At 39.8% G+C, this 25,920-nt stretch overlaps 1 protein-coding gene across 4 annotated transcripts in view; it reads left to right on the top strand.

The window, feature by feature from the left end:
* Positions 1-25,920, top strand: part of RBPMS (RNA binding protein, mRNA processing factor) — a 177,690-nt gene that overhangs the window by 115,120 nt on the left and 36,650 nt on the right. For all 4 annotated transcript variants that reach the window (XR_008556779.1, XR_008556778.1, XM_054720075.1 and 1 more), the window contains exon 5: positions 369-519. Coding sequence is in view for 2 of the 4 variants with exons in the window: in XM_054720075.1 (XP_054576050.1) it covers positions 369-519 (151 nt within the window). In the remaining 2 variants the exon portion in view is untranslated. The remainder of the gene's footprint in view (positions 1-368; positions 520-25,920) is intronic.

Here is a 25,920-nt window from a genome sequence, read left to right as displayed (position 1 = left end):
CAGGGCTTTACACTAATCTTTTTACTCTTATTGGTAACCATTAATTGAAGTGTTTATCTGTGCTCATAATTTGCTGGTCTAAGTTTAAAACTTGAATTTGAACGTTTTTTGTCCGAGAGGAAAAGCCATGAAGAAAAGTTGAAAACCCATGTAACTAAAAAAGAAGTAAACGAAATCTCCCTGGCTTTCTGGACTTGTTGGGTTATGAGTTTTCATGCATTCTGTGCAAGTAGCGAGAATGAGAGCTCTTGCTGACTTCTTTTCTTTTTCAGATAGGCCAGGATTTACTGGTGTGTTTATTTTGTCACCATTCCGGTTTGACTCTAAGGAAATGAAAACATCTTCCATTTGTTCTTTTATTTCCAAAGGGCATCCGCTTCGATCCTGAAATTCCGCAAACACTACGACTAGAGTTTGCTAAGGCAAACACGAAGATGGCCAAGAACAAACTAGTAGGGACTCCAAACCCCAGTACTCCTCTGCCCAACACTGTACCTCAGTTCATTGCCAGAGAGCCATGTAAGTGGATCTACTTTTCATTTTTAAGGGGGAAAAAAACAAACAAATGGATCACTAAGACTAGCTTATGTGCTGCATGTGAGAGCACACCACGGGACGGAGCTGGCTGAGGGTCATGTCCAGTTCCGTGGAGAGACTGCCTACTCTTGCTGTCTGAACTCCAGATACGGCTGTCTTGTTTGTGATTGGCTGTCTCAAAAGATGTGTTGTAGATTTTCTTAATGGTCTTGACTTTATTGTGAGTATGCCCGATTTGCCTTGGAGTGTAAACCCTTTTTTATTTCTCCATTCTTGGACATGAGAGTTAGTTCTCAGCAATCACTTCGTTGAAGAACGTCAGTTCTGTGGTTTTGGGAAAATACAATGTTAAAAATGAAAGAAGCGGATATTAAGTTTATTCTATTTTTGAGAACAGTTTGGCCATAAATCTTGGGGGGAAAGTAAACACATTCAAAGCATTTATATATTGGAACAATCAGTTCCAGCAAACAAATACCAGTAAAGATTTAAGGAAATCTGGGGCTTTCTGTTTTAAGTTAATTGGGTATGAACACTTGACTAATTGCTGAACAAGTATTTTACCCCACCTCATGAGCTTATTTCCTTAAATGTCCAGGCTACAATTTCTGTGTTTGACTGAAAAGATTGTCTTAATTTTCTTTCTCAAGCTCAATCACTAGCAGAAGTGAGAAGTGAGATGGCCTTAACTTTTCCTTTCTTTGCGTTGCTGTATGTGATTGACTATGGCAGGGCATTCAGGAATCCCAAATGACTTGCTGTTATTTGGAATATTCCTATACTATCGTTCTTCATCTTCCCAAACCACATGATCTTCATCTCCTTCCTGCGCTCTCTGACAATATGTTTCAACTTTTCTTATTGAAATTGAAGGTCACATGGGTTCCTTTCTTCCCCTGTCATGTGCCTGTCAGATTTAATTAGGTTACTTTGGAAGTTGTAGTCATTCTGTAGCTCAGTCACTCTTGAGAAAGCTGCTGCGTGTCGGTGGAAACTAACAGATAAAAGAGTTTCTCCCCCAGTGTGTTCTAGAATTTTTTGTGAAGCCACAAAGTAATAACAGAGAAAAAAAATTGTTCTTCCATGTCCTAGGGAAACAAAATCTTTGTTTATTTGGGAAGGAAATCTAAATGAAAGTTGCATTTTAAGGTGCAGGGGTGCTGAGGGAGTATGTATGGACATTTCTTACATAATTCTATATCCCTACAGCATCGAGCTCAGTACCTTGTATATTGCATAAATTTATAAATATTAAATAAAAAATTTTAATTTAGCTATTTGCAGAATTATTCCATATGTATGACTTTTTTTCTGAAAAACTTTTTCTCTTAATTAAGGCATCAGAAAAGAGTATTTGTAGGATACTTTAATTTAGAAAAGATAACCTAGAGTAACTCTACTTTTTGGAGAAATTGCCTGCCTCAGACAGGAAGTGGAATGCTGGTCAAACTTGACCCTTTCAGTTCTTTATGCAGTGCTTTCTCTGAGAGGTCAAAATGTTTTCTAACTCTGAAACAGGTAGCCAGCAAGGTGATAGCCAGTTCACAGCAGGGTACACAGAAGCAATGGAGATGAACAAAGCGAACATCCACAAATCCCTGAAGTCACAGAAGAGCTTAGCTGAGTTTAGACACTGCTTTGGCCTGCTCTGCCTACCTCCCTTCCCTGTGTACAGGACAACTCAGAAGTGCTCAGATAATTTTTATGGTGGGGTCAAAACTTGCCTGTCAGCCCAGCTGGGGTGGCTCAGTGGTTGAGCATTGACTCATGAAGCAGGAAGTCACTGGTTCAGTTCCTGGTTCGTGCACATGCCCAGGTTGTGGGCTTGATCCCCAGTAGGGAGCGTGCTGGAGGAGGCTGATCAATGTTTCTATCTCCTTATCCCTCTCCCTTCCCTTCTCTAAAATCAATAAAAAACACTTAAAAACAAAACAAAATAAAAACCTTGCCTGTCTGCTCATGGCACAATGAACTTGAAGCTAAAAAAAGAAATCCAAACAGCCATATATTCTTGAGAAAATAAAAGTTAGCATGATTTTTCTTAATATAGCTCCTTTTTACGACATAGAGACCTTGACAAACAGAGTTCCACTGTGACTCAGATCGACCTTATCATCTGTTACCATTCCCTCTGGGATTGGTAACTTCCCTGTCATATACACAGAAGTGTCGCTTTTCCAGAAGCATACTGCAAACTAAGAACACTGTGGTGGTTCTGAACTGTGAGTCCAGTTATATTTGCACATAATTGGTGCTCTAGGTGAACGGTTTAATTGCCTGTCAGGAATAGACTTGCCATGGAATCATAGACTTTGGGAGTTGGAAAAACCATATAGGTGTCTCTGTTCTAGGCCATTAGGGAGAGGTTTTTTATAAATGCTTTTTGTTGATGTTTTTATATGGTGGTGGCTGTAAAGTACCCATTGCTATCACTAATGGAAGAATTTTCTATGATTTGATTATATAGCAAAATTTACTTGAACATTCATTTCTCAAGTATCTGTTGAACTTAAATGAGCACCCAGTATGCTAGACACTGGGGAAGGAGGAGTCTGTGGTTGCTGCCTTAAAAGAGCTGTCAGGCCCAGCCATTGTGGCCCAGTGATTGAATGTCAACCTATGAACCAGATTACAGTGTGATTCACAGTCAGGGCCCATGCCCGGGTCTCAGCCTCAATCCCCAGTAGGGTGTGTACAAGAGGCAGCCGATCAATGATTATCTCTCATCATTGATGTTTCTATCTCTCTCTCTCCCTCTCCCTTCTTCTCTGAAATCAATAAAAAGTATATATTTTAAAAGCTGTCAGCCCAAGGGGTTGGTGATAGTTGTCAGGAAACTCGGCCTTTACAAAGGCTGTAGAAGATTCCTTGCAACTTAGTCTAGATTGTTCCAAATCAAACCATCATATTTTCTGAGCACCGACTCTGTGGTAAGTATGAAGATCAAGAAAACTAGGTATTGCAGCTTGCCAAGGCAGAGATGGTGGCCTCAGTGGAGAACCTTGGCCTTAGACTTGAAGATGTCAGTGAGAGTTCTGGCTTTGCCAGTTAATCGTCAAGCTTTGTGACCTTAAGAAAATTAACCTTGTTGTGTTCCTATTCCTTCAGCTATAAAAAGGGAATAATACCGTCTCATGATTATAGAGCTAAATAAAAAGCCATTTGATTATGTTGCGGATTAAATGGTTGTAATGTATGTAGAGTACTAGGCAAATGTAAAGTACAATCCTTTTTAAAAAAATATTGGTTTTAGAGAGAAAGGAAAGGAGAGGGAGAGAGAAATACCAGCATGAGAGAGAAACATCAATCAGTTTGATCCCCAAATGGGAATCGAACCTGCAATCTAGGTATGTGCACTGACCAGGAATCAAACCAACAACCTTTTGGTATGTAGGACAATGCTTCAACCAACTGAACTGCTCAACCAGGGCAATCTTAATTTTTTAAAAAAGCACTGAGTAGTTTTTCTTTCCTAATAGTTAAAAGTTGGTATTGATCTTATGAGATATCATCGCTGTGTGACTGTAGCCAATTGTCTTTGCAAATTAGGAGAAAGGATTAATAAAATTCACATACAGTCTCAGGAAAGTAGAACATTTCCCTAACTAAATGTTTATTAATTTGAGCTTCCCCTTCTCGTACTCTCATGTATGTAATAAAGTAAGGAAAATACTAGAAGAAAGCAGAAAGTAAGAGATGTAGAAACGGCCGAAACCGGTTTGGCTCAGTGGCTAGAGCGTTGGCCTGTGGACTCAAGGGTTCCGGGTTCGATTCCGGTCAGGGGCATGTACCTTGGTTGCGGGCACATCTCCAGTAGGGGGTGTGCAAGAGGCAGCTGATCGATGTTTCTCTCTCATCGATATTTCTAACTCTCTATCCCTCTCTCTTCCTCTCTGTGGAAAATCAATAAAATATATTTAAAAAAAAAGAGATGTAGAAATGTTACATTATATAAAATTCTTCTAGATTATCCATTTGATTGTACAGAAAAGTCATGTTCTGTAGTGTAAGTGGAGACTCTTTGAAACCTTACAAGCACATAGCCATTTATGACTCATCAGACCACTTCCTAGTTTTCCTGCGACATCACTGGAATTTCCCATTTATCCAATACTGACCCTGGATGGGTGGGGAGCCCAAAGTGAAAAGGAAGTTCTGGAGAAAGATGGTTATAGGGACTCTGGGCAGTCATAGACCTTGGGCAGTAAGTAGTAAAGGAAAGATGTCAGGAGATGGACACAGTGGGGAGGCCAGAGGCAGCCAGCTGCTGAGAGTGAAGGAGATGAGTACATCAAAGTATGGAGGCTGAGCTTGCAGGATTGTACGCATTTGACTCATGCGCATTCCCTCTGAGGCACCTCCACAGTGGGGACTGTCTAGGGATTCTGTGCTTGTGGACTAATGTGCAGCTACCAGAAGTGATGTTCACAGAAACATGCCAATGATTTTCATTCTGCGTATCCAGACTTCGTGATGATTGAGTAACCCAGTGAGCGGTCTCTGACCTCCTCTCACCCAGCACAACTAAGCATTTGTGGGCCCCATTGTCACATCACAAAGAAAAGCCCACAGTCAAGAGTTAGGACACATCCGCATTTGCCATTCAGGATATGTATAAACATATCTGTCATGTGCTTTGGCCCCAGACATTCTGAGAAATACATAAAAACATGAAACAAAACTGCAGTCAATAAAGACAGCAAAATACTCTTAAAAAACCAGAGGCCTAAACTAATGTTTATTTCCGTATATGTCCCACTCTGACAAAGCAAAAATATTGTTTTCCTTTTAAAAAGAAGGGTTAAGCATTTACTAAGCCAACCAATATTTACAGGGGCCTATCTTCATCCACTCTATCCTCAAACCTGCACACATTCCTAGTTTTTGCTTGATGTGTATAATTTTGATAATCTTTAATAATTAAATTTAATATTAAAGTAATTTTAGACAATGGATTTGTTAAGAATAGGGTTTTTTTAAATATAGTTTATTGATTTTTTACAGAGAGGAAGGGAGAGGGATAGAGAGTTAGAAACATCAATGGGAGAGAAACATCGATAAGCTGCCTCCTGCACACCTACTACTGGGGATGTGCCTGCAACCAAGGTACATGCCTTTGACTAGAATCAAACCCAGGACCCTTCAGTCCGAAGGCCGATGCTCTATCCACTGAGCCTAATCGGTTAGTGCGGTAAGAATAATTTTTATATAGACATCTTGTTTCAGGTGGGAAGTAAGTTATTGCAGCATCATATAGATCTGCTAATCTGATCCACTTTATTTACATTTTGATTTCCTGATTAGTCTATCTTTGATTAGCAATGGCTATTAACATTTTGCTTTGATTTTATTTCTTGTTTATCTAATAATTGACCAGCTATAAATAAATCCCTTAAGAACTCAGGAAGTTAAAGCACAGAATTCTTTTGTAATGCAAATAACTGTCCCAACTGTAGTGTTTTGTAAACTGCAATTATTCATTACCTCTGCAGAGAAATGAAAGAATAAAGGGAGTTAATTTACTGGGACAGTAAATTTTAAATTCAGAAGAAACCATAGACCTAATTCTTTAAGGCCATGTTCTCTCCTCACCTGCTCATTAAAAGAAAGGCATTTCTTACTTCCTCAAATAAAGAGGTGCTTTTTCCTGTACAGCAGTTCTCAGAGTATTTGTCTGCCAACCCCTGGTTTGTCTCCAAGGCCCTTTCAGGGAGTCTACAAGGTCTAACCTATTTTCATGAGAACAGCTTGTTTTTCTCAGTGTGTAACAGTGGGCACAACTACTGGCACCATATACATGTCAGGACAGTGGCACCAAACCATGTTAGTAATCACTGTATTCTCATACTCTTGTTTTCACAAAATCCAGATTCACCTAAGAGTTTTGTTGATGAAGAAGTGAAAATTGAAAAGAAAAAAAAAGTGAAAATTATTGCCCTGGCCAGCATGGCTCAGTGATTAGAGCATCTGCCTGAAGACCAAAGTTGTCTCAGGTTCCATTCCTAGTCAAGAGCACACACCTGAGTTGTATGTTACACCCCCCAACCCCTGTCCAGGTGGGTGCAGGAGGCAGCCAATTGATGTGTCTCTCTCACATTGATGTTTTTCCCGACTCCCTTTTCCTCTCCCTCCCTCCTTTCCACTGTCTTTAAAAATCAATGGAAAAAAAATATACTCCAGTGAGGATTAACAAAAAAAAAGTAAAAATTATTAATTTTATTTCATCTCAATTCTTGAATACAAGTCATGTTGTTATTCTTTTTTTATAAAATGGGGAGTACACATAAAGCACTCTGCAGTTGTGAGTTGAACTAGCTGCTTTCTTCATGAATGCCATTTTAGTTAAAGAAAAACTGATAGGCAGACTGGTTATTCACACTTGTATATTTGGAAGACATTTTCTTGAAAATTGATTAAATGAGCATGGCATTTCAAGAAAAAAAGAATGTTGCCCTAGCTGGTTTGGCTCAGTGGATAGAGCGTCGACCTGCGGACTGAAGGGTCCTAGGTTCAATTCCAGTCAAGGGCACATGCCTGGGTTGTGGGTGTGCAGCAGGCAGCCGATCAGTGATTCTCTCTCATCACTGATGTTTCCGTCTCTCTCTCCCTCTCCTTTCCTCTCTGAAATCAATAAAAATATATTTTAAAAAAAGAAAAACAAGAATACTGTTGCAATAATAAAATTTGAGCTTTAAAGCAAAAATTAGATTTTTTTAAAAACCATGAATCTCACAACTTTCCAACACAAGGACTTTTCTGTTAAGATTGCTATTGATATTAAAAAATTTTGATTGAATAAAAAAAGTCAACATTTGTAAGATCAGCATGATTCAGTGAATAATTCATATTTTCCAAATGATCAGTGCATCATGTTGTAAAATCATGCATGGGTAAAAGATCCATCTAAAGTATAAAATGGAATTTAATGTGACCATATGAAAAGTTCATCGGTAAGGTTTCAGATTCCACACTGCAACAAATCTTTTGGTGTAACATAAAAGAATAGCCACAATTACTTATAAAAGATATTAAAATACTCCTTCCTTCATGAGCTACATAACTCTGTGAGGCCTTTTTTTTTCCCATATACTGCAACCGATACAATACATTGCAATAGATTGAATTAGAAGTGAATATGAGAATCCAATTGCCTTTTGTTAAACCATGTACAGTAGTGTTCCCCCTTACCTTACCCACCAGGGATATGTTTCAAGGCCTCCAGTGGATATTTGAAACCACAGATAGTACTGAACCCTTTATGTACTATACATATACCTATGATAAAGTTTAATCTATAAATTAGTCACTGTAAGATTAACAACTAATAATAAAATAGAATAATTATAACAATATATTGTAATAAGAGATGATATGAGATAGATGATACAATGCCTACATGATGAGACAAAGTGAGGTACTCAGAATGGCATGCAATTTAAAACTTAAGAAATGTTTATTTCTGGAATTTTCCATTTAATATTTCTGGACCACAGTTGACCGTGGGTAGCTGAAACTGCAGAAAGGGAAAATTCAGATAAGAGGGGACTACTGATGTTTGCCAAAATGTACAACTAAAGTTTTTCCTTGTTTATTTTGGAATATGTAGTTGTTTTTCATAAAAACATACGCTATTTTAATATGTAGTATGTTTGTTTCTTTTAATGAATTAAATATATTTTTAATTTTTTGTTTTAATTTTTAATATGGTAAATTATTACCAACTGATGTAACCTACATAACCAAAATTTCTTTGGTGTGTTCAATAGGTTTTACTAATGTAAAGGCGTAATGAAACTAAAGTTTAAAATCCACTGGTCTTTTAAACATTCTTAAAGTTATTTTGTTCCTGGTTGAATAGGGTAGGCATAGAGATCTGCAGTTATCGGGGTTACCATAGATTTGGGGCAGTGATTTAGTTTGGCTACTGCAGCTAAAGCCATTCAGAGCTAGACTGCAGGAAAACAGTGTCCGGGGCCCTGCAGGCTCCTGTGCTAACCTCACCTTTGATGAGGGGCATCTACTTATGCCCCTTGTACTTCCTAGAGACCAGCCCAAGAATGATTGCATATATGGTGGTTTGGGGGAATGTACTTGGATGAGTACCTTTCAAGAATGCCTAATCCTCCCCTACCACTCCACCACACCCCCGTTATCCCCCAGTACCAGATGTAACAAGCTCATTTTAGGAAACTTGGAGCCAAAACCGGTTTGGCTCAGTGGATAGGGCGTCAGCCTGCAGACTGAAGGGTCCCAGGTTCGATTCCGGTCAAGGGCATGTACCTTGGTTGCGGGCACATCCCCAGTAGGGGGTGTGCAGGAGGCAGCTGATCGATGTTTCTTTCTCATCGATGTTTCTCTCTTCCTCTCTGTAAAAAATCAATAAAATATAGTTTAAAAAAAGAAACGTGGAAAAGATAGAAAAGGGGGAAATTAATGCTTATACCTTCCTAAACCTAAAGGCATGCATTACTAAATTTTATTGTATTTTCTTTGTATTTTTTAACATACAGTTTTACAAATAAAACACTTTTAGATACAAAGGTTTAAGGTAATTTAACATAGTTTTAAAATTATGCATGTGTAGTTTTCATCTTTCATTGCTTTCCTAATATGACTATTTTTATTTAACATATTATCTATATATTTAGAAAATTCTCACCCACCCAGAGATAAGCATTTTAACATTTGTGATGAACAGCCATGCAAATATGCACACACACTGATGTTTGTATGAATGGGGTTTTCTGTTGCATGCTGCTCTGATGGATACCTGCATTCGTTCTCAGCTCTAGGCCTCACTTTTGCAGGTCAGTAAATGCATACCTGATGTACAATGATAGATTACCCTGTAATCAAGGCTCTTTTTCTTGGGGAAAAGACTAGAAGTGGAGGTTGATTGGAGAGTTAAAAGTGAAAAACCTCAGACTTGAGGTGTAAGGTAGTCAGTGCAAATGCAGGTCCTCTGTCATCCTCCTTTTCATTCCCTAGTTTGTGCAGCCCCTAGGATTTTAGAGAAATGCCATCATTTCAAAAGAACAAAGTAATCTAATTAGTGGCTGAGGCTTGAGGAGTGTCAAGTGTGTGTGTGTGTGTGTGTGTGTGTGTGTGTGTGTGTGTGTGTCTTTTAATTAAATCTCTCTCAAGAGGTCAGGGAGATGAACCTTGTCGAACATTAACAGGTCAGGATATTATGGTGACTTCCTGTTCCTGTCTCTCTTGAGTTTAGCAAACATTTGAGGGGAGGGGAGTGATAAAAAGCTGAATAAGGGTACAGTTCTGCTCTTGAGTATTTAGTAGGGGAAACTGGCCTGTAAATGACTACAATAGAAGGCAGAGAAAGTGCTAAATTGAAGGTATAGATAATGATGAAGCTGGTAATTATGGAGAGAATGGGAAAAGACCTCCTGGAGGTCTGTTGACCTACCAGCTGGAGAAGGATTTCAGTAATCCCTAGGGGGCTGGCCAACATGAATTTCAAAACTGTGAAGGAGCCCATGATCTGGTGAGGCCAAAGAAGTACACAGAAGGAACAGAAGGCAACAACACTGACGGGGATAATGTGCCAAAGAGAGGAAACCCAAAGATACCAGGTGACGGGTTTTGTTCTGTGAATAGGAGGAAACTGGTTCAGATTTTTCACTCCCATCACAGACTACCTCTCACCAGCATACTTAGTCATCTCAGATAAACACTTATGAAAAAAGCAAACTGGTGAAGGAGCATGGGTTTGGAGAGGGTGTATTAAGATGACATACATTTGTTATTTCACAGATTGTACAGGTCAGACAGAATTCCAGGCACAGGTTAACTGGATCCTCTGCGTGTGATCTCACAGGCTGAAATAAGTGTGTTGGCTGGACTGCAATTGCATCTCATCTCCCCGGCCCACGTGGTTGTGGTAGATTTCAGGATCTTGAGGTTGTTGGCAGTAGGGTAAGGAATATGATTTTTTAAAACTGTCTTAATTGAGCCACTGCCATGTGCCAAATACAGACACAAACTTACATACATTATCAGTTGACCCCTAATAACAGCTGTGCAAAGCAATATTGTCCTCTTTTGACAGATGGAGAAAAGGGCACAGAGAGTACACGGAATACTGTTTTGTTTTTTCTCTTCCTGATGAGATGAGCAGAGAAAGATTCTCTGGTGGTCTTGCTTGCTTACTGTCACACCCCCAGAAGCCTGAATTTAGATGGAGAGGAAAGCCTTCATTTAAAAGTCTCATTATCATTCCTCCATGACAGGAGGGGGGCATGTTTGCATAACAAAACGCTGATGAAAACATTCCCTGGACAACTTAAATCACCTACAGCTTAGGACCCCATCTCCTTGTGAAGCTGGTGTCTGCTTGGCAACTTTACAGAAGAAACATGTTTTGACCATAATACAGAAGATATTGGTGTCTCGAAGTTTTGCTTTTTTTTCTGCTTAGGGTTGAGTGTGTCTCCCTCTGTCTATTGTTTTCAAACATACCAAAATATAAAGAGAAGAGTGTAATCAACCCCAGAAACCATCATTCATATTTAAGTTATGAATATATTCAAGATTTCAGCACAACTAGTTTGTTAAATCCCCTCTTTCTTTCTCTCCCTCCTCTTTAGTCTTTTTACAGTTGAATTGTCCCTATGAGGTCGATATATTTAGTTATGTCTCTTAAGAGTCTTTTAATGTAGAGTAGCTCCCTTTCCCCAGTTCTCCCTTTTTTATACCATTGATTTGTTGGAAAAAGTGTCAGCCTTCCTGAGAACAGACCCTCCTGGGTTTTTCTGTTTGCTTCCTTTAGGGCATGCTTTTGCTGTTCCCATGTCCCCTCTACTTACTGCAGAGTGAAAGGCATGATTTGATTTGAAAGGTTGGTTAAAGTCAGGTTCACCTTTTTTGTAAAGAATATATATTAGGTGGTGCTGTGTGCTTCATGAAGTAACTCAAGGTTGGGTTATTTTAAGTTAGGCGATGCTAAGATGGACCAGTGGATTCAGGAAGTAATGGCACGTGCCTCCATTTTAAGACATAGACCTTCATTTTCATGGTTTCATCTATTGATCTGTACCTCATTACTTGTTTAGGGGTTGAAAAATGGCCATTTTCCTAATTCTGTTTGTTTACCTAAGATAGTATAGTTAGTTCACCCCCAAAAAATTAATGTGCAGTTCTTTCCTTTTCATTGCCAATTTTGAGCATAAAGGATTGGCACTTGGTTATCTGCATTAGTTACCACTGTTTTGTGGGATTTTTTATTTATTCCCCCCCCCCCCCACCTCACCCCATTAGCTTTCCCTATGATTTTTTTAAAATATATATATTTTCAAGGTATTTCAGTGTATTGCAGCCACTGCTCTTTCAGAATCCTAGAGACAGGGAAGGGGTGGATTTTTTTTATTTTTTATGGAAGGAAATTCCTGAGCTGCCTCAGTAGGCAAAGCTTTAGAATATCCCTCACTTGGGGGAATGATGGGGTTTTGTGGCCTGGAGGTGCAGGCTGGTGTAGTGTCCCCGAGTGCTCAGTGGGACCTGTCATCATTGGAGTATAATGCATTTCTTCGGCTGTTTATCTGGTCATAGCTTCTTTTTTATCCACAGAAATGACCACTTCTGCAACCTTGCTGAGGATAAGGATTTTAGAAAGAAAAAGTTGTTTTTTTTAAAAATTATTCAGATTCCTTAATTAGGAGCTGCAGTAGTATTAGTGGTTACATAAAATTGGTTATTTTCTTCTTAATTTTAAGAATATTTAAGCAGAAGAGTAATGAAAAATAGTTTGGGTCCAGTAATTTCCCTCAATGAAAGTAAACTAAAAATGGAAAGGTGGGACATGTAACAACCAGGATGGTCATCAAAAGGAAATTAAATTTATCTCATAAAGAGTGTCTTTGAATTATGCACGTAAAATAAACATAAAACAGACTGTGCAATGATATTGACTAGATGCTTTAAAATAAGCTCAGGGGGCAGAAAGTTAAATATTTAGATTAGTGTGGAATGTTAGCTTTGTAGCAGTGTGCCATTGATGGAGTATTCCTGGAACACGTCTCCTCTGCTTGTTTTAACATCTGACCTTGGTCCCTGGAATGGAATGTGTAGACGGGAAGACACTCAGCGATATGGGTGCGTTTGTTTGACATTTTCTCTTTGTTGTATAAGCCATTTAGTTGTTTCTTTGCACTCTCTTTAATACAATTGAAAATTTGGTGGCTTTCTAGAATCAAGACTGTATGGATCTGTCATTTCATTATGAACTGTTTGGGCTCACTAACTTTTCGCCCCAGAAAGACTAGACACTTGAGTCTGAGGCCGAACTTGTCTTTTTCATCTTGTGTTTGTAGTGAGGAGATTGATTCCATCAACACTCTGTGCCCGGCACAAAGATGGAAACTTAGTAGGCACTTTGGAATGAGCATGTCTGTTTCTGTCTCTCTCCCTCTACCAGATATATCATCCTGTGTGAACTGATCATTCTGTCTGGGAGGCAGAAATGGCATGGCGTTAATGGTTTTCTAATAAAGCTCATTTCTTTTCATATTCTCATTGGCCACTTAATTTGACAGTGGTATTTTTCCTGTTGTCTATTTCTTATTTTCCTTCCTTATAGATATATCTATGTAAGAACAGTGCTTTCTTGACTGGTGTGGTTAATTTTCTCTGAGGATATTATTCCATTGATTTTTAGAGAGTGGAAGAGAGAGGAAAAGACAGAAATATCCTTGTGAGAGAAAAACATTAATTGGTTGCCTCCTGCACGAGCCCCTACCAGGGCCCAGACCGGGGAGGAGCCTGCAACCAAAGTACCGTACTTTGCGGCGTATAAGATGACTGGGCGTATAAGATTTTCCTGGGTTAAAAAGTCGTTTTATACACCGGAAAATATGGTATATTGGACTATATTGATGGGATTAGATATAATGGATTAGATATATTGGACTACCGTATTTTCTGGCATATAAGACGACGTTTTAACCCAGGAAAATCTTACATGCCCAGTCGTCTTATACGCCGGAAAATACTGTACATGCCCTTGACCGGAATCGAGCCCGGGACCCTTTGGTCCTCAGGTTGACACTGTCCACTGAGCTAGGGCTGAAGTGGTAATTTTCAGTGGATGATTTCTTCATCATTTGGTTAAAGGAGAAGCCCGTAGGTTTCTTTTTTCCTCTCCTATAAAATGGATAATATGAGCATTCCTCACAACTGCTGGTTTCTCTTTAATATGATAATGAACTCCCTGTTCTGATTGACCTCACTGAGCTGCAGTGGGAATGAGATGTGTTTTGAAATATATTAAGCACTACATAATGGCACATTGCAAATGGTATTGCTACACCAGGAGGACTTGAAGCCCAAGGCTTAAAAACAGCTTCATTTGGAGTGTCATTCAGAATGCAGTTCCTCAAGTACCATTTGCTTTTCTTGATTCCTGGGCTCTTACAGAGTCCATAAATTGCATTACACTTAATACAGACAGAAATTGTGATGTAACTGTCTTTTGGCACGTTGCTTTCTCGTAAATAGGAGAATGATCAGTAACCAAGAGGATGGACAAGAAAAGAGAGTTTATATTTACAAGTAGGTTGTTACCTTGTTTTTAGTGTTATCATTTCCAATGGTGATTTTATAATTTCTTATTTTTAACTTTTTATTATAGAAAATTTCAAACATATACAAAAGTAGAGAGGTTTCTAGCATAATGTTTTTAATTGTTTGAATCAAGATTCACATCTATTCCATCTCTACATTTGGTTGGTCTCATGAGTCTCTTATAATAATTAATCTGTGTTCCTTTTTGTTCTCTTTTTTCCCTTGTATTGTATTTGTTGAGGGACCCAGATTGTTTGTCCTCTAACTTCCTGTAGTGTAGATGTTTTTTATTGCATCTCTGTGGCGTTGTTTAGCGTGTTCCTGTTTAAAAGCTTGTTCAAATTTGGGTTAGAATTGGGGGTGGGGCAGCATGTACTGGAGGCACGTAATGATTCGTAGTTGTCTCTTCTTTGGTAATTTCAACAGCCATCAATTCTCTTTACCTAGATCTGCTAGTTAATTGCCTGTTCCTTTTTATATTTAGTTGTTTACTTGTCTTAGCTATTTTAATGTAGTTAATTAAATTTAAAAGTCATTTTACGTATTTGCCAAATAGCCTTATATAAAGATTAGAGGCCCAATGCACGAAATTTGTGCAAAGGGGCTCAGCTCTCAGCTTTGGCAGCCCCGGCTTTGTCCGGAAGGACGTCCAGAAGGTCGTTCGGCTGTCTGGTCTAATTAGCATATTACACTTTTATTATTATAGATTATACCAATTTACATAGCCAACAGCCATGCACCCGAGAACTCAAATTTTAATTTTTGTATTTCATAGATGAGGTATCTGAGGCTAAAGAAGAATCAGAGTTATCCAGAATCATACACTACAATACCCAGAGTTTAATATGAGTGTTGCCTTAATTTTGTACATCACACTAGCTTCCTTCTCTTCTTTTACCACAGCCCCAGGTCATTGCTCATCTTCATTTAGGAGAAAGTAAGAAATAAAGAAGGCAAAGTGAGAGATTAAAAGAAAGGAACTGAGCAGTGAGCAGGAAAGTTAGACACAAAATGTTTCCACAACATTCCCGTTTCTCCTGTCATTTCGATGCTCTCGTGCTTATGATACAGCCACTGATTATCATTACTTAAGTCTACTAATTCATTGCCTGGTCCTCTGTATTTTTCAATATATGTATATATTCGACCAAACACCAGTGGCTTTAGAATCTTAATTTCAAACTTCGCCAGAAAGACTACTTTTTTTGTAGCACCTTCTCCCACGCCCTTTAAGGACCATTTATTAATACTATAAACAGTACCAGAGCTCGAATCCTGTGAGAACATTCCAAGTTTAGTCCATCATTTCACCTAAACATTAAGCCATTTTTCCTAGCACTTCTATCTTAATTTATTAGTGGGTATATTTATGAAGAAATTTAATCTAGACGTGTTTGATAAACCATGTCATTAAAAGGTATTTCAAAAGCCATTTTATTATATAACAAACATTTCTCTAATTTTTTTTATTTAAGTTATCTTCCTAAAATAGCAATTTAATTTCACTCTGGCAAATAGTTACTTCTCAAAGGTTGAGCTGAATTTTGAATGTAGTAATGTTACTTAGAAGCTAAATTTAGCAATTAGCAGTATCCCACTTCTAGTTTAAATCCAAGTGGACTTTTAAAAGTCTAAAATATATTGGCCTCTCCCAAGACCCACACTCTGATATTAACAAATGCCAAAAGAGATGTGCAAACAGGAAACTATGTGATCCTTTAAAAAAATTTTTAAATCATATAGTCATTTTTCCACTTGGCCCTCACCCACCAAAATCAAAAGAATCTACAATAATCCTGTGGAAATTTTAGAAGTCTTTATTTTTCTTCCCCCATCTCCCTATTTATATGTTTTAAGTGCTACCTGATACAGCAAACAAATGTAAATGATGTCCTTTCAAAGTTCACTGACTTCCTCTCTGAAGTAATCTAAAATTCTGGAGCCATAATACAAACCATCAGATAAAAGAGTGATACTTTATATTTGAGAAATATAAAGTGCCTTAAATGATTAAATGGAACCACAAAAGCATTTTCCCCCCCAGTTTCTAGAAGGAATTGTGTCATTCCTTTAACTGAATCAGAATGAGATTTTAGTTCAGGAGAATGGAAACTCTTTGAGGGGACTGTGGGTGAGTAGATGCTGGTATAGAAAAAGGTGTTTGATGGGCCACAGACTCTAAGGCCAGGGAGGTTGCTGGTCTCAGGACCAACCCACATAGAGCCCCCATCTCTGCCACTTGTGACATCCCCTCCAGCTGGCCTTCTGAACCATGCCCAGTCACTCAGGCTTCCCAGCCTCGGGCCACTTCCCTATTGGAATTCTCCTCTGAATACCATAGGCAGTGTGTGAGAGTTCCTTATCACCAGTGAAATGTACTGAATTATTGTGAAATATTGATGCATTTAAATCCCAGATTAACAGCTGTTTATAACAGACCTCCTTCTGATGAAAAAGTATCAGTAATAATAAAAGCATAATATGCTAATTAGACCAGACAGCCGGACGACCTTCCAGACCTTCCAGACTAAGCTGGGGCTACGAGAGCTGAGGCAAGCTGCTGTGGCGGGGAGGGCCGAGCCCCTTGCACGAATAGATGCGGATCCAAGAGCCCCATTGCCCTCAGGAGAGAATCTCACCTCCTTGCACGGATTCAGGCCCCTCATGATCTGCACCTCTCTCCTCATCCTCAGCCTCCAGTTTCGTAGATACTGAGCTCCCTGGAGACTCTGCTGACGAATCACGTGCCTTCTTTGCCCCTAAGCTTTTTGCCGTAAATTCAATCCTTTTGCAAATTAGCTGCTTGTCCTTTAGAAGTCACCTTAACTGTCTCCTCTGGAAAGCTTGTCTGACTCTCCAGAGGTGGATTAATTGCCATACTGGGCTGGTTGCTGCTATAGAACTGTGTTGATTCCTTTAGAGAGAATATGTCATACTGTATTGAAATTGCCAGTAACTTCTCCATATCCCTCTGTAATCTCTAAATTTCTTGAGTAATAAGACTGGGCTATGCATAGTGTTAGATGCATAGTAGATGTTTAATAAATACTTGCTAAATTAATTCTTGCTCCAGTTCTGCTATTAACTGACCAAAAATTGTATGCCCTGAAACTCCCACTCACTGACCTACTGTTACTTCCCAGGCCTCAAGAATAAATCTAATCCCACGTTTACATGATAGCCCCAGAATCTGGATTTCTGCGGAATGGCTACCCAGAAAGTATGAGATATTCCAGAAGGAGTGATGTTTTTTCCTTCCTTCCTTCCTTCCTTCCTTCCTTCCTTCCTTCCTTCCTTCCTTCCTTCCTTCCTTCCTTCCTTCCTCTCCAAGGATAATTTTCCATTGATTTTTTAGAGAAAGTAGAAAAGGGAGGGAAGACAAAGAAAAACATCAGTGTGAGAGAAGCACATTGACTGGTTGCCTCTTGATTGAACTCTGATCAGGGCCTGGACCGGGGAGGAGCCTGCAACTGCAGTACATGCCCTTGACCAGAATCTAATCTGGGACCCTTCCGTCCATAGGCCAATGCTCTATCTACTAAGCCAAACCAGCTAGGGCCGGGAGGATTTCTTATACCTGAGCAGAGCATCCTTACTTGCTAACAGAACAGTTGTCAGGGATAGAGGAATAAAGGCTAGCTTTCCTCCTAGAGAATGGTAGGCAAAGATCTTATGGTTTTTGTTCCCAGCCCCTGCATCCTGTGCTGGGCCCCAGCACTGTGTGAGAAAAAGCAGGAAGAAATAAAGCATAGATACTGACAACATTCAAGTAGAACAACCGTTATAAGAAGTTCTTAAAAGTGACACTACTGAGATCAAATTTTTTAGCTTGATTTTATGTTAACAACTTTGAAGGCTGGGAAGCCCTGAAGTTAGCTCTGGAAACACACAGCCTCAGGAAAGCCTTTCTAAGCTAGATGGCTGCCCCTTGATTTAGATGAATTACATTACAGGCAAGGTTTTGAAGTTCACTGACAAGAATAACTTTAAGAAATCATAACTAATTTTATGCAGCAAGAGGTGAGTTGATAGTGTGAGGTATGGACTGCAGATGGGGGGCCAGATATGGGAAGAAGGAATAAATGGAAATTCTTATTACAGTTAGGAGTTGTCTTTGATTCAGAAGAAATTGAGAGCTATTGGAGATTGTAAGAAGGGAATTACATTATCAGGAAGATCTGATAATGAGTTTTGAAGGAGATGTGACTTTGTTTTAGGCCTTTTGTCATACCAAAAAAATAATAATAATAATAATTAAACGAATTGTTGGGAATGCATCACCAAAACTGTCAGGGTGATGATTCAGATAGTCCTATGTGGCTCCATCCTAAAAAGGGCATGTTAGCCAGTTTTTCTGACACATACTCTTAAGAAACTTTCCCAGTACTACTATCCCTACCTCCATTTATTTCCAGCACCATTTGCCCCTTGGACCTGATTCTCATCTAAAGATATTCGAGAGTGGCAAAAATAACTTTTCCAACGAAACCTTGAGATAAATTACTGTAAACCCTCATTCTATATTTGCAGCAGGGACAGGAATTAACAGCTGGAACAGCCCTGGGAGCTAGTGTGGAGTCTCCACACCGTGGAGGCCTGGCCCTAGCCAGGATCTCACAGCTGCCCCGAGAGGCCTTTTCTGGGGCTCCCAGCCTCGCTCTGGATGATGCTTGTTCTCTTGCCCCCAGCCACCAATTCTCTAGGTCCCTGAACTACCCATTCTCACGTCTTTTCCTAAATTTTTGTGAAAGGTCTCAGGACAGCTCTCCAAAGAGTTTTTCTTCCTTTTGTGAGACATTTGTGAACTCAGATCACGTCACCCACTAGTTGGCCTGCAGCCATTGGTTACATACATATCTCAGCCTAATCTTTTCATAATTTACCATCCGAGCCCCACAGTATATGTGCAGGGGGCTTTCTGATCTGTTTACCAGACTGTTCCCAGCCCCTGCATCTCGCGCTGGGCCCCAGCACTGTGAGAAAAGAAAAACTTGGAGGAAATCCAACATGAAGAAAATGATTGAAAGATCAGAAAGAGGAGCTGCTATAAGAAAAGGGTGAAGGACCTGGGTGGGTTTAGTTCTGAGAAGAGGTAAGACATGATATAGGTAGAGAGAACAATCAGAAGTCCCTTTGCTTGTTTCATTTTAATCATAGTTATAACATCCATGAAGATATTTAAAAATGTTCTCCCTGTTTAAGGATGGACTGTTTGTGTAGGATGTTACAGTGCTAGGACGGATGGGCTGAGGTGTTCAGTCTCTTCTGGAGGACTTTGTGCCCTATTTTCTATCTCTCCTCTGATTTGCTGTGAGATCTGATGGTGAGAGAGGTGAGCTGATATTCATGGACATGTAGGATGTGGGAGAGTGGAGCTCCTGCAGGTATGTTTGCCTGATGGACTCCAGATGGGGGGGCCAGAACATTTGCTGAATCTTTCCTCCTATCATGTGGGTCATTAGGTCTGAGAGCTGGTAAAACCTGGAGTCAGGAGGTAGAGTATGTTTGACCTGTGGGAATCTTCAGGTATGAGACATTTGAAAATAATGATGATGATAATAGCAGCTGTTATCCATTAGGATAATCCATTGAGCTCTTTATATTCATTATCTCATTTATTCTTAACAACCACCTATTACAAAAGTACTATTATTATCCTAATTTTCCAATGAGATCTCAAGCCCAGATTGTTTAAAAAGTGTGTCTAGGGTCATAATTGGTAAGCTGCCTATCTGGGTTTAAAGCCACTTGTCTGGCCATGGAATTTAATGTGGTTTTATTTTTCTTAAACAACTTTATTGAGATATAATTCATATACCATACAATTAAATTTTTGTACATTACATTATTTTTTTAAATTGTGATAAAATATATGACATAAAATTTGCCATTGTAACCATTTTAAGTGTACAATTCACTGACATTAATTATATTCAGTGTTTTGCAACAATTACCACTATTTCCAAAACGTTTTCATTGCCTCAAACAGAAGCTAACCATTGTGCAGTAATTCCCTATTCCCTCCTCCCAAAAGCTTCCAATAGTCTCTAATCTACATTCTGTCTCTAGATATTTAACAAAAGTGGAATCATCTGTGTTCTTTAATGTCTGGCTTCTTTCTCTTAGCATACTGTTTTCAGGGTTCATCAGTGTTGTAACATGTTAGAATTTCATTCCTTTTATGGCTAAATAATATTCCATTGTTTTGATATGCCACATTTTGTTTAGCCATTCATCTGTTGATGGATACTTGCATCATTTCCACCCTTTTGCTGTTGTGCAGAGCCCATGTTTTAACCAAGAAGTACATTACAACGTAGCTGAGGACCACCCTGGGATGGGATCTCCTGACCTCAGTCCTGGGCATCTCACCATGTTGCAGGGGAGTCCACGTGATACTGGCACTTCGTAGTATTGGCAGGAATCAGACATACCTGGGTTTTGAAATACATGTGTTTCTCATGTAGTTGTGGGACACGTTACTCAGCCTCTCTCACTCTGGGTTTTCTCAGTATTTAAGGTGGAATAATATCTACCCTTCAGGGTTATTTTAAGACAAAAAATACACAATAGTTATTTTTTTAATGGCTCATTTGCTGGGGTTTAGATATTTTCTTCTATATATTTTTACTGACATGGAATTTCACAAGTATGAAATGAAGAAAATTTTCAGTTCTATGTTTGTTTTTGTAACATTGGAAGAATAAATGTTTTCTTTTTTATCCCCCAAAGGGCCCTTATGTTCCTTTGTGTTTTTACCCCTTAAAAAAACACTGTAGGAATAATACATGGCCATGGTAGAAATTCATAAAGCATAAAGAGCATAAAAAGAGTATGTGAAATCCTCTATCCAGAGATAATCACGATAATATTTTAAAATATATGTTATGTCACAGGGAGTTTTCTAAATCCTTGACATATCTCATTTAATTCTCATGACCCCCTATGAGAACAGGTGCTCTCTTCCTCCTCTTTCCCTTCTTCCTCTTCAATAATTTTCAGATTAGAAAATGTGGCCTTTTTAAAAAATATATATTTTTCTTAATTTCAGAGAGGAAGGGAGAGGGAGATAGAGATAGAAACATCAGTGATGACAGAGCATCATTGATCAGCTGCCTCCTGCATGCCCCATACTGGGGATCAAGCCTGCAACCTGGGCATGTGCCCTTGACCGGAATCGAACTCAGGACCCTTCAGTCCACAAGCCAACACTCTATCCACTGAGCCAAACCAGCCAGGGCAATTTGGTCTTTTTAATTTGATAAAATTAAAATTGTGAAGTTACTTACCCCAGGTACATAAGTCATGAGTGGCTCAAACTCACGGCTCCCTATCAAAGCATTGTGCCGATTCCTCGTGCAAAGCATGTACATGTGTGTGTATTTGTGGGATTATACATGTTGTTCTGCAAACTTTTCTTTTTCATTGAGTGTTAACATTTTTCCATATTTGTAAATATAGCTCTCACACCTAGTCATTTTCAGTAGCTGCGATATGCCCTCTTATCGTTACCTAGCCTCTAGGTAAGAACATTAAGATCCTCCTCAACTGTTGTGTGTGTGTGTGTGCGCGCGCGCGCGCGTGCGTGTGTTTAAAAAAAAAAAAAAGGCAGCCTCATATAACCGTCTTCATAATGCCAGTTCCAGATTTGTGAGGGATCTTATGGCATTGGGATGGCAAGGGCATGCCCTTTCTCCTCTAAAACGTTCTGGTAACTGGCTCTGGGAGGTGAAGCAACCCCACAAACTCCTGGGTTCCTGTGTACTGGGTTCCTGTATAGATGGCCCAGCAAGGCTCAGAAGTCATGCCAGAGCCAGCCAGCTTCCTGCTGACCCTCTCACCCAGATTCCCTAGTGATGCATGTCAGACTACAACTGGAAAAAGACTTACACCAACAGGCAGCGTTTTAGAGTTTGCAGGTAATCTGTTCAGTACAGACCCCAGAGCCTCATGAGTTACAAGAATTGCTTATTATTTCCCCAAATGAAGAAGCAGCCTAACCCAGTCCGGTTTTCTTTTGATATTTCAGTGCTTCTGACCAGGTTAGGATGCCCTGTTCTCTCAAGTGACCTCTTCCTGTCACTCACATCCCAAGAGTGAGTGTATCATCATCAGGAATGAGATGTGGTGGTGGTGTATACATTAGTACTTGCCAAGTTTTCACTGTTTATCTTACTGGAAAGTCAACAACATGACTGTTAACCTCCTGCACAGTGAACATCTAGGCTCTTTGTTATGGTTGTTATCAAATTCTGTGGTTAAATCTTTCTGATTTTATGAGGCACAGAGATGGAAGAAAGGAAATAAAGTATGGCCAGTCGGGAGGCTTTGACGCAGCGACACCTGGAGCTGCTATTGAAACTTGGGAGTCTGTAGCTGGTGGAATGGTGGTCAGGAAAGTGGAGATTGGAGTCTCCAAAGGTCCTGGGCCAGTTTTATTCATGAGGTTAAATGGACCTCTGAGCAGATCAGATTCCCTTTGAGAAGCCGAAGGATAGTGAGACTTCTTTTAAAGGAAGCCTTCTCTCAAAAGAGCATGTTGTTGTTTTAAAAATAAAAAAGTGCACACCATGTAGTCACCAAAGCTTTATCTTAGAGCGATCATCAGTTTGTTCCCAGTAAAAAGAGCTGAACAAGCAGAATGGGGCACAAAAGAATGAGGAAGAAACCGTTAAGCATGAGAAGCAGCACACATTCCAGAGCACCACTCCCTGCCGCTGCCTCCAAGCAGGTACAGCCCAGACAGTTTAATGAACCGAGGAATTTTCTTGTAATAAGAGAGATCTTCTATAGTACAGGCAACATCATTTTCACCCCCAGATCGTGTCCTCAGCGTCTTTCCTATGTCAGTGTTCATTGCTGTTAGCTAACACCATGATACTATGCACTTACTATGTGCATCTCAAATTCTCATTTACTTTTTATAATTAACGTATGTAATGGTCTGTATTTGTATCTGAGGAAACTGAGGCTCAGAGAAATTAGGTAAATTGTCCAAGTTTGCACAGCTAGCACATTTACAACTAAAAGACTTAAAAAGGAGAAACACTGGCTTGACTTTCAGGTGACACTTCCTGAGTCACTTTTCACCACATTTCTGGACTTACCTCATATGTAATACTCACACAAGGTCATTTGTTCTCCTCTTGTCCATTTCCTTTTCAGTGATCATTTGCTGACTCCCTTTCCAGATGACAAATCACATCTTCCTGATAGCCCACTTTCAGGACATGAATAAGGACTTTCATTTTCAAATTCTCCCTCCTACCCCACCCCGGATCATCAAGATACATTTAATTAAAGAGGATTTACCTTTCAAGTTTGTAGATGGTGAGGCCCTTCTGTGGCTCAGCCTCACTGCCCCCAGTTTGGGCTGGAGAAATAAAAGTGATGGTATTCATCCAGCATCTGCTCCATAGTAGGCACTTAGACTTTAACAGGGTTGTGATAAATTTGAGAGAAAATAATTCTGACTAAATTGACATTTTTTGATACTGTGGGATCTATTCGTGCATGCTGGCCCTGAGCTGCATTTAACTTTAAGAACTAGCTTAGTCTCTTTTTGTTAGTTTTGCCTGGAGACTGCCCAGTTACTTCACCCATCTTGTGGCCTCATGGTTCAGCACTCTCAGAAAACACTTTATTCAGTTCCATCACAGAGTGTGCAGGTGGGATTGTCCTTCAGTGGTGACTTGGGGGTGAAGGAAAAAGCCCTAGACAGCAACACATGTACCTGGAAGTGGAGTTTGCTTTGTACTCAAGATTTCATCAGAAGCCCCGGATTATAAAACTGACCCAATCAAGGAAGGAGAGTTTGGAGGAGATGGGAAAGAAGGGCATGTTTCTGAGTTTCTATATGCTTGTGGACTGAAAGTTCCGGGTCTACTGATGGCTTTGTTCTTACAGGTTTCTCAGAGCTCACAGTAATTGGGCAGCATGCGACTTTTTATATTTAAGGGATTGGTTTCTAGTCTCCCTAAAAGAGGCATTAAAACACGCTAGCTCAGAGAAATGTCTGGCAGCCTTCGCTATATCCATCAGCATTATGGTACTAACACAGCTGATGCTGCGTACGAATTTCTTTTCTACGGTAATGATGATTGTCATCAGGCACTTGGTCACTTTCAAAATACTATTTCAAGCGATGGCCACCACAGTGCCGTGAGGGATAGATGTCCTCATTATTTTGTGTCTTCCTTTCTACTCCGTCCAGTGTTCCAGTAAAGCACAAGTTGTTGACCTTTCTCACCTTTCATCTCTTGTCCAACCCTGCAGTTTCTCATGCTTCTCTCTCCCTTACTCGGTGCTCATATGCAGATAGTATGTCTCCCAACTAGTTTCTGTAAAACTTGTGTCAAAATTTACCTTATGGATATGCTCTTCTTTTTATTACAAATTTTAAAAGTAAATTTAAGAAATAATTATATATCATCATGGCCTGGAAAAGCGGATCAGAATTGTCATGTTTTCAGCTTGTGTTATTCATCCACCCTAAAACAGTATTTGTTTTCCTATTTGAAGGCAGTGTCCCATCTTTTCTAACTTGGTTTGGAAGTTAAGCTTTGACTAGACAAAAGTACCATCTTAACACCATGGTTTAAGAGCATGAACTCCAAGCCCTGGCTGGGTAGCTTAGTGGTTAGTCTTCACAATATGCCAAGTTTGTGGGTTAGATTCCCAGTCATGGCCCATACAAGAATCAACTAGTGAATGCATAAATAAGTGGAACAACAAGTCAGTGTTTCCCTCTCTGAGTCTCTCTCTCTCTCTGTCTCTCAAATCAAGAGAGAGAGAAAGCATGAACTCTGGGGCCACACTGCTTATATTCAAGTCATGGCTTCACTCCTCCTAGCTGCATGGCCTTGGACCTGCCACTTACTCTCTCCAAACCTTAGCATCTTCCATTTGTGATGAGGAGGTAATAACAGTACCTGCCTCATAAGGGTGTTTTGGAGAATAAATGGGTTACAGTTGTGAAGTAGTTTGCATAGAGTATGCACTGTATAAGTATCCTTATATTACCATTTGACAGGACAGCAGTCCTATAGACGAGCCACACAGCCACTCTGATGTACAATACTGAAATCCCTTTATAGTTTCAGTTATCTACCACAGATGGAAAAGGCTGTTTAGGCACAAAACAGGCAGAAGAAACACTTTAATGGGCACTACAGTTCTGGACTAAAAAAAGGAGGTGAGGGTGTGTTATGCAAAAGGGACAGTATTTTCACTCAGGACGTATTTATTGAGTGCCTATTTTGTACCAGACACTGTGAAAGGGCACATTAGTGAATGCCACTGAACAGTGTCCTACCTTCACGAAGCTTACCAGGGTCTCTAGCAGAGGGGAGCTGGGCAAATGTTTTTATGTTGTGTGTGTGATACAAAACCATTGCTTTCTGGAACTTCAGCTCGTGTTAAACATCCACCATTGTCTGCAATCATTAGGAACTCCAAGCTCTCAGAGAGGCTGGCAAATACCTCAGAGCTCAGTTGCTCGTGTCAGGGAAGGAAATTGCTTGGGAAAGCTGTGGTGAACCCTCAACCCTGCAGTTGCCGGTCTCGGGAAGGAAGAGGAATGAAAATGTCCTGTTGTGACAAATAAGAGTAGATAACAGTAGTCACTTAAAGAACCGTTTTCTTCCTGCTTATGCTCTGGGTTCCCTTCAGCTCTCAGATCAAGTCCTTCTAAAACGATGAACATGAAACAGCTGTGGTGACTGCTCAGCGGCAAGGCAGAGAATCATTTACTGGAGGGGAGGGGACTCTGGCCAGTTGAATCAATACCAAAGTGGTTTTGGAATTTCC

Source organism: Eptesicus fuscus, chromosome 8, assembly GCF_027574615.1.
Source record: "Eptesicus fuscus isolate TK198812 chromosome 8, DD_ASM_mEF_20220401, whole genome shotgun sequence".
Taxonomy (NCBI): Eukaryota; Metazoa; Chordata; class Mammalia; order Chiroptera; family Vespertilionidae; genus Eptesicus; species Eptesicus fuscus.
This window is presented reverse-complemented; position numbering and strand designations above follow the sequence as displayed.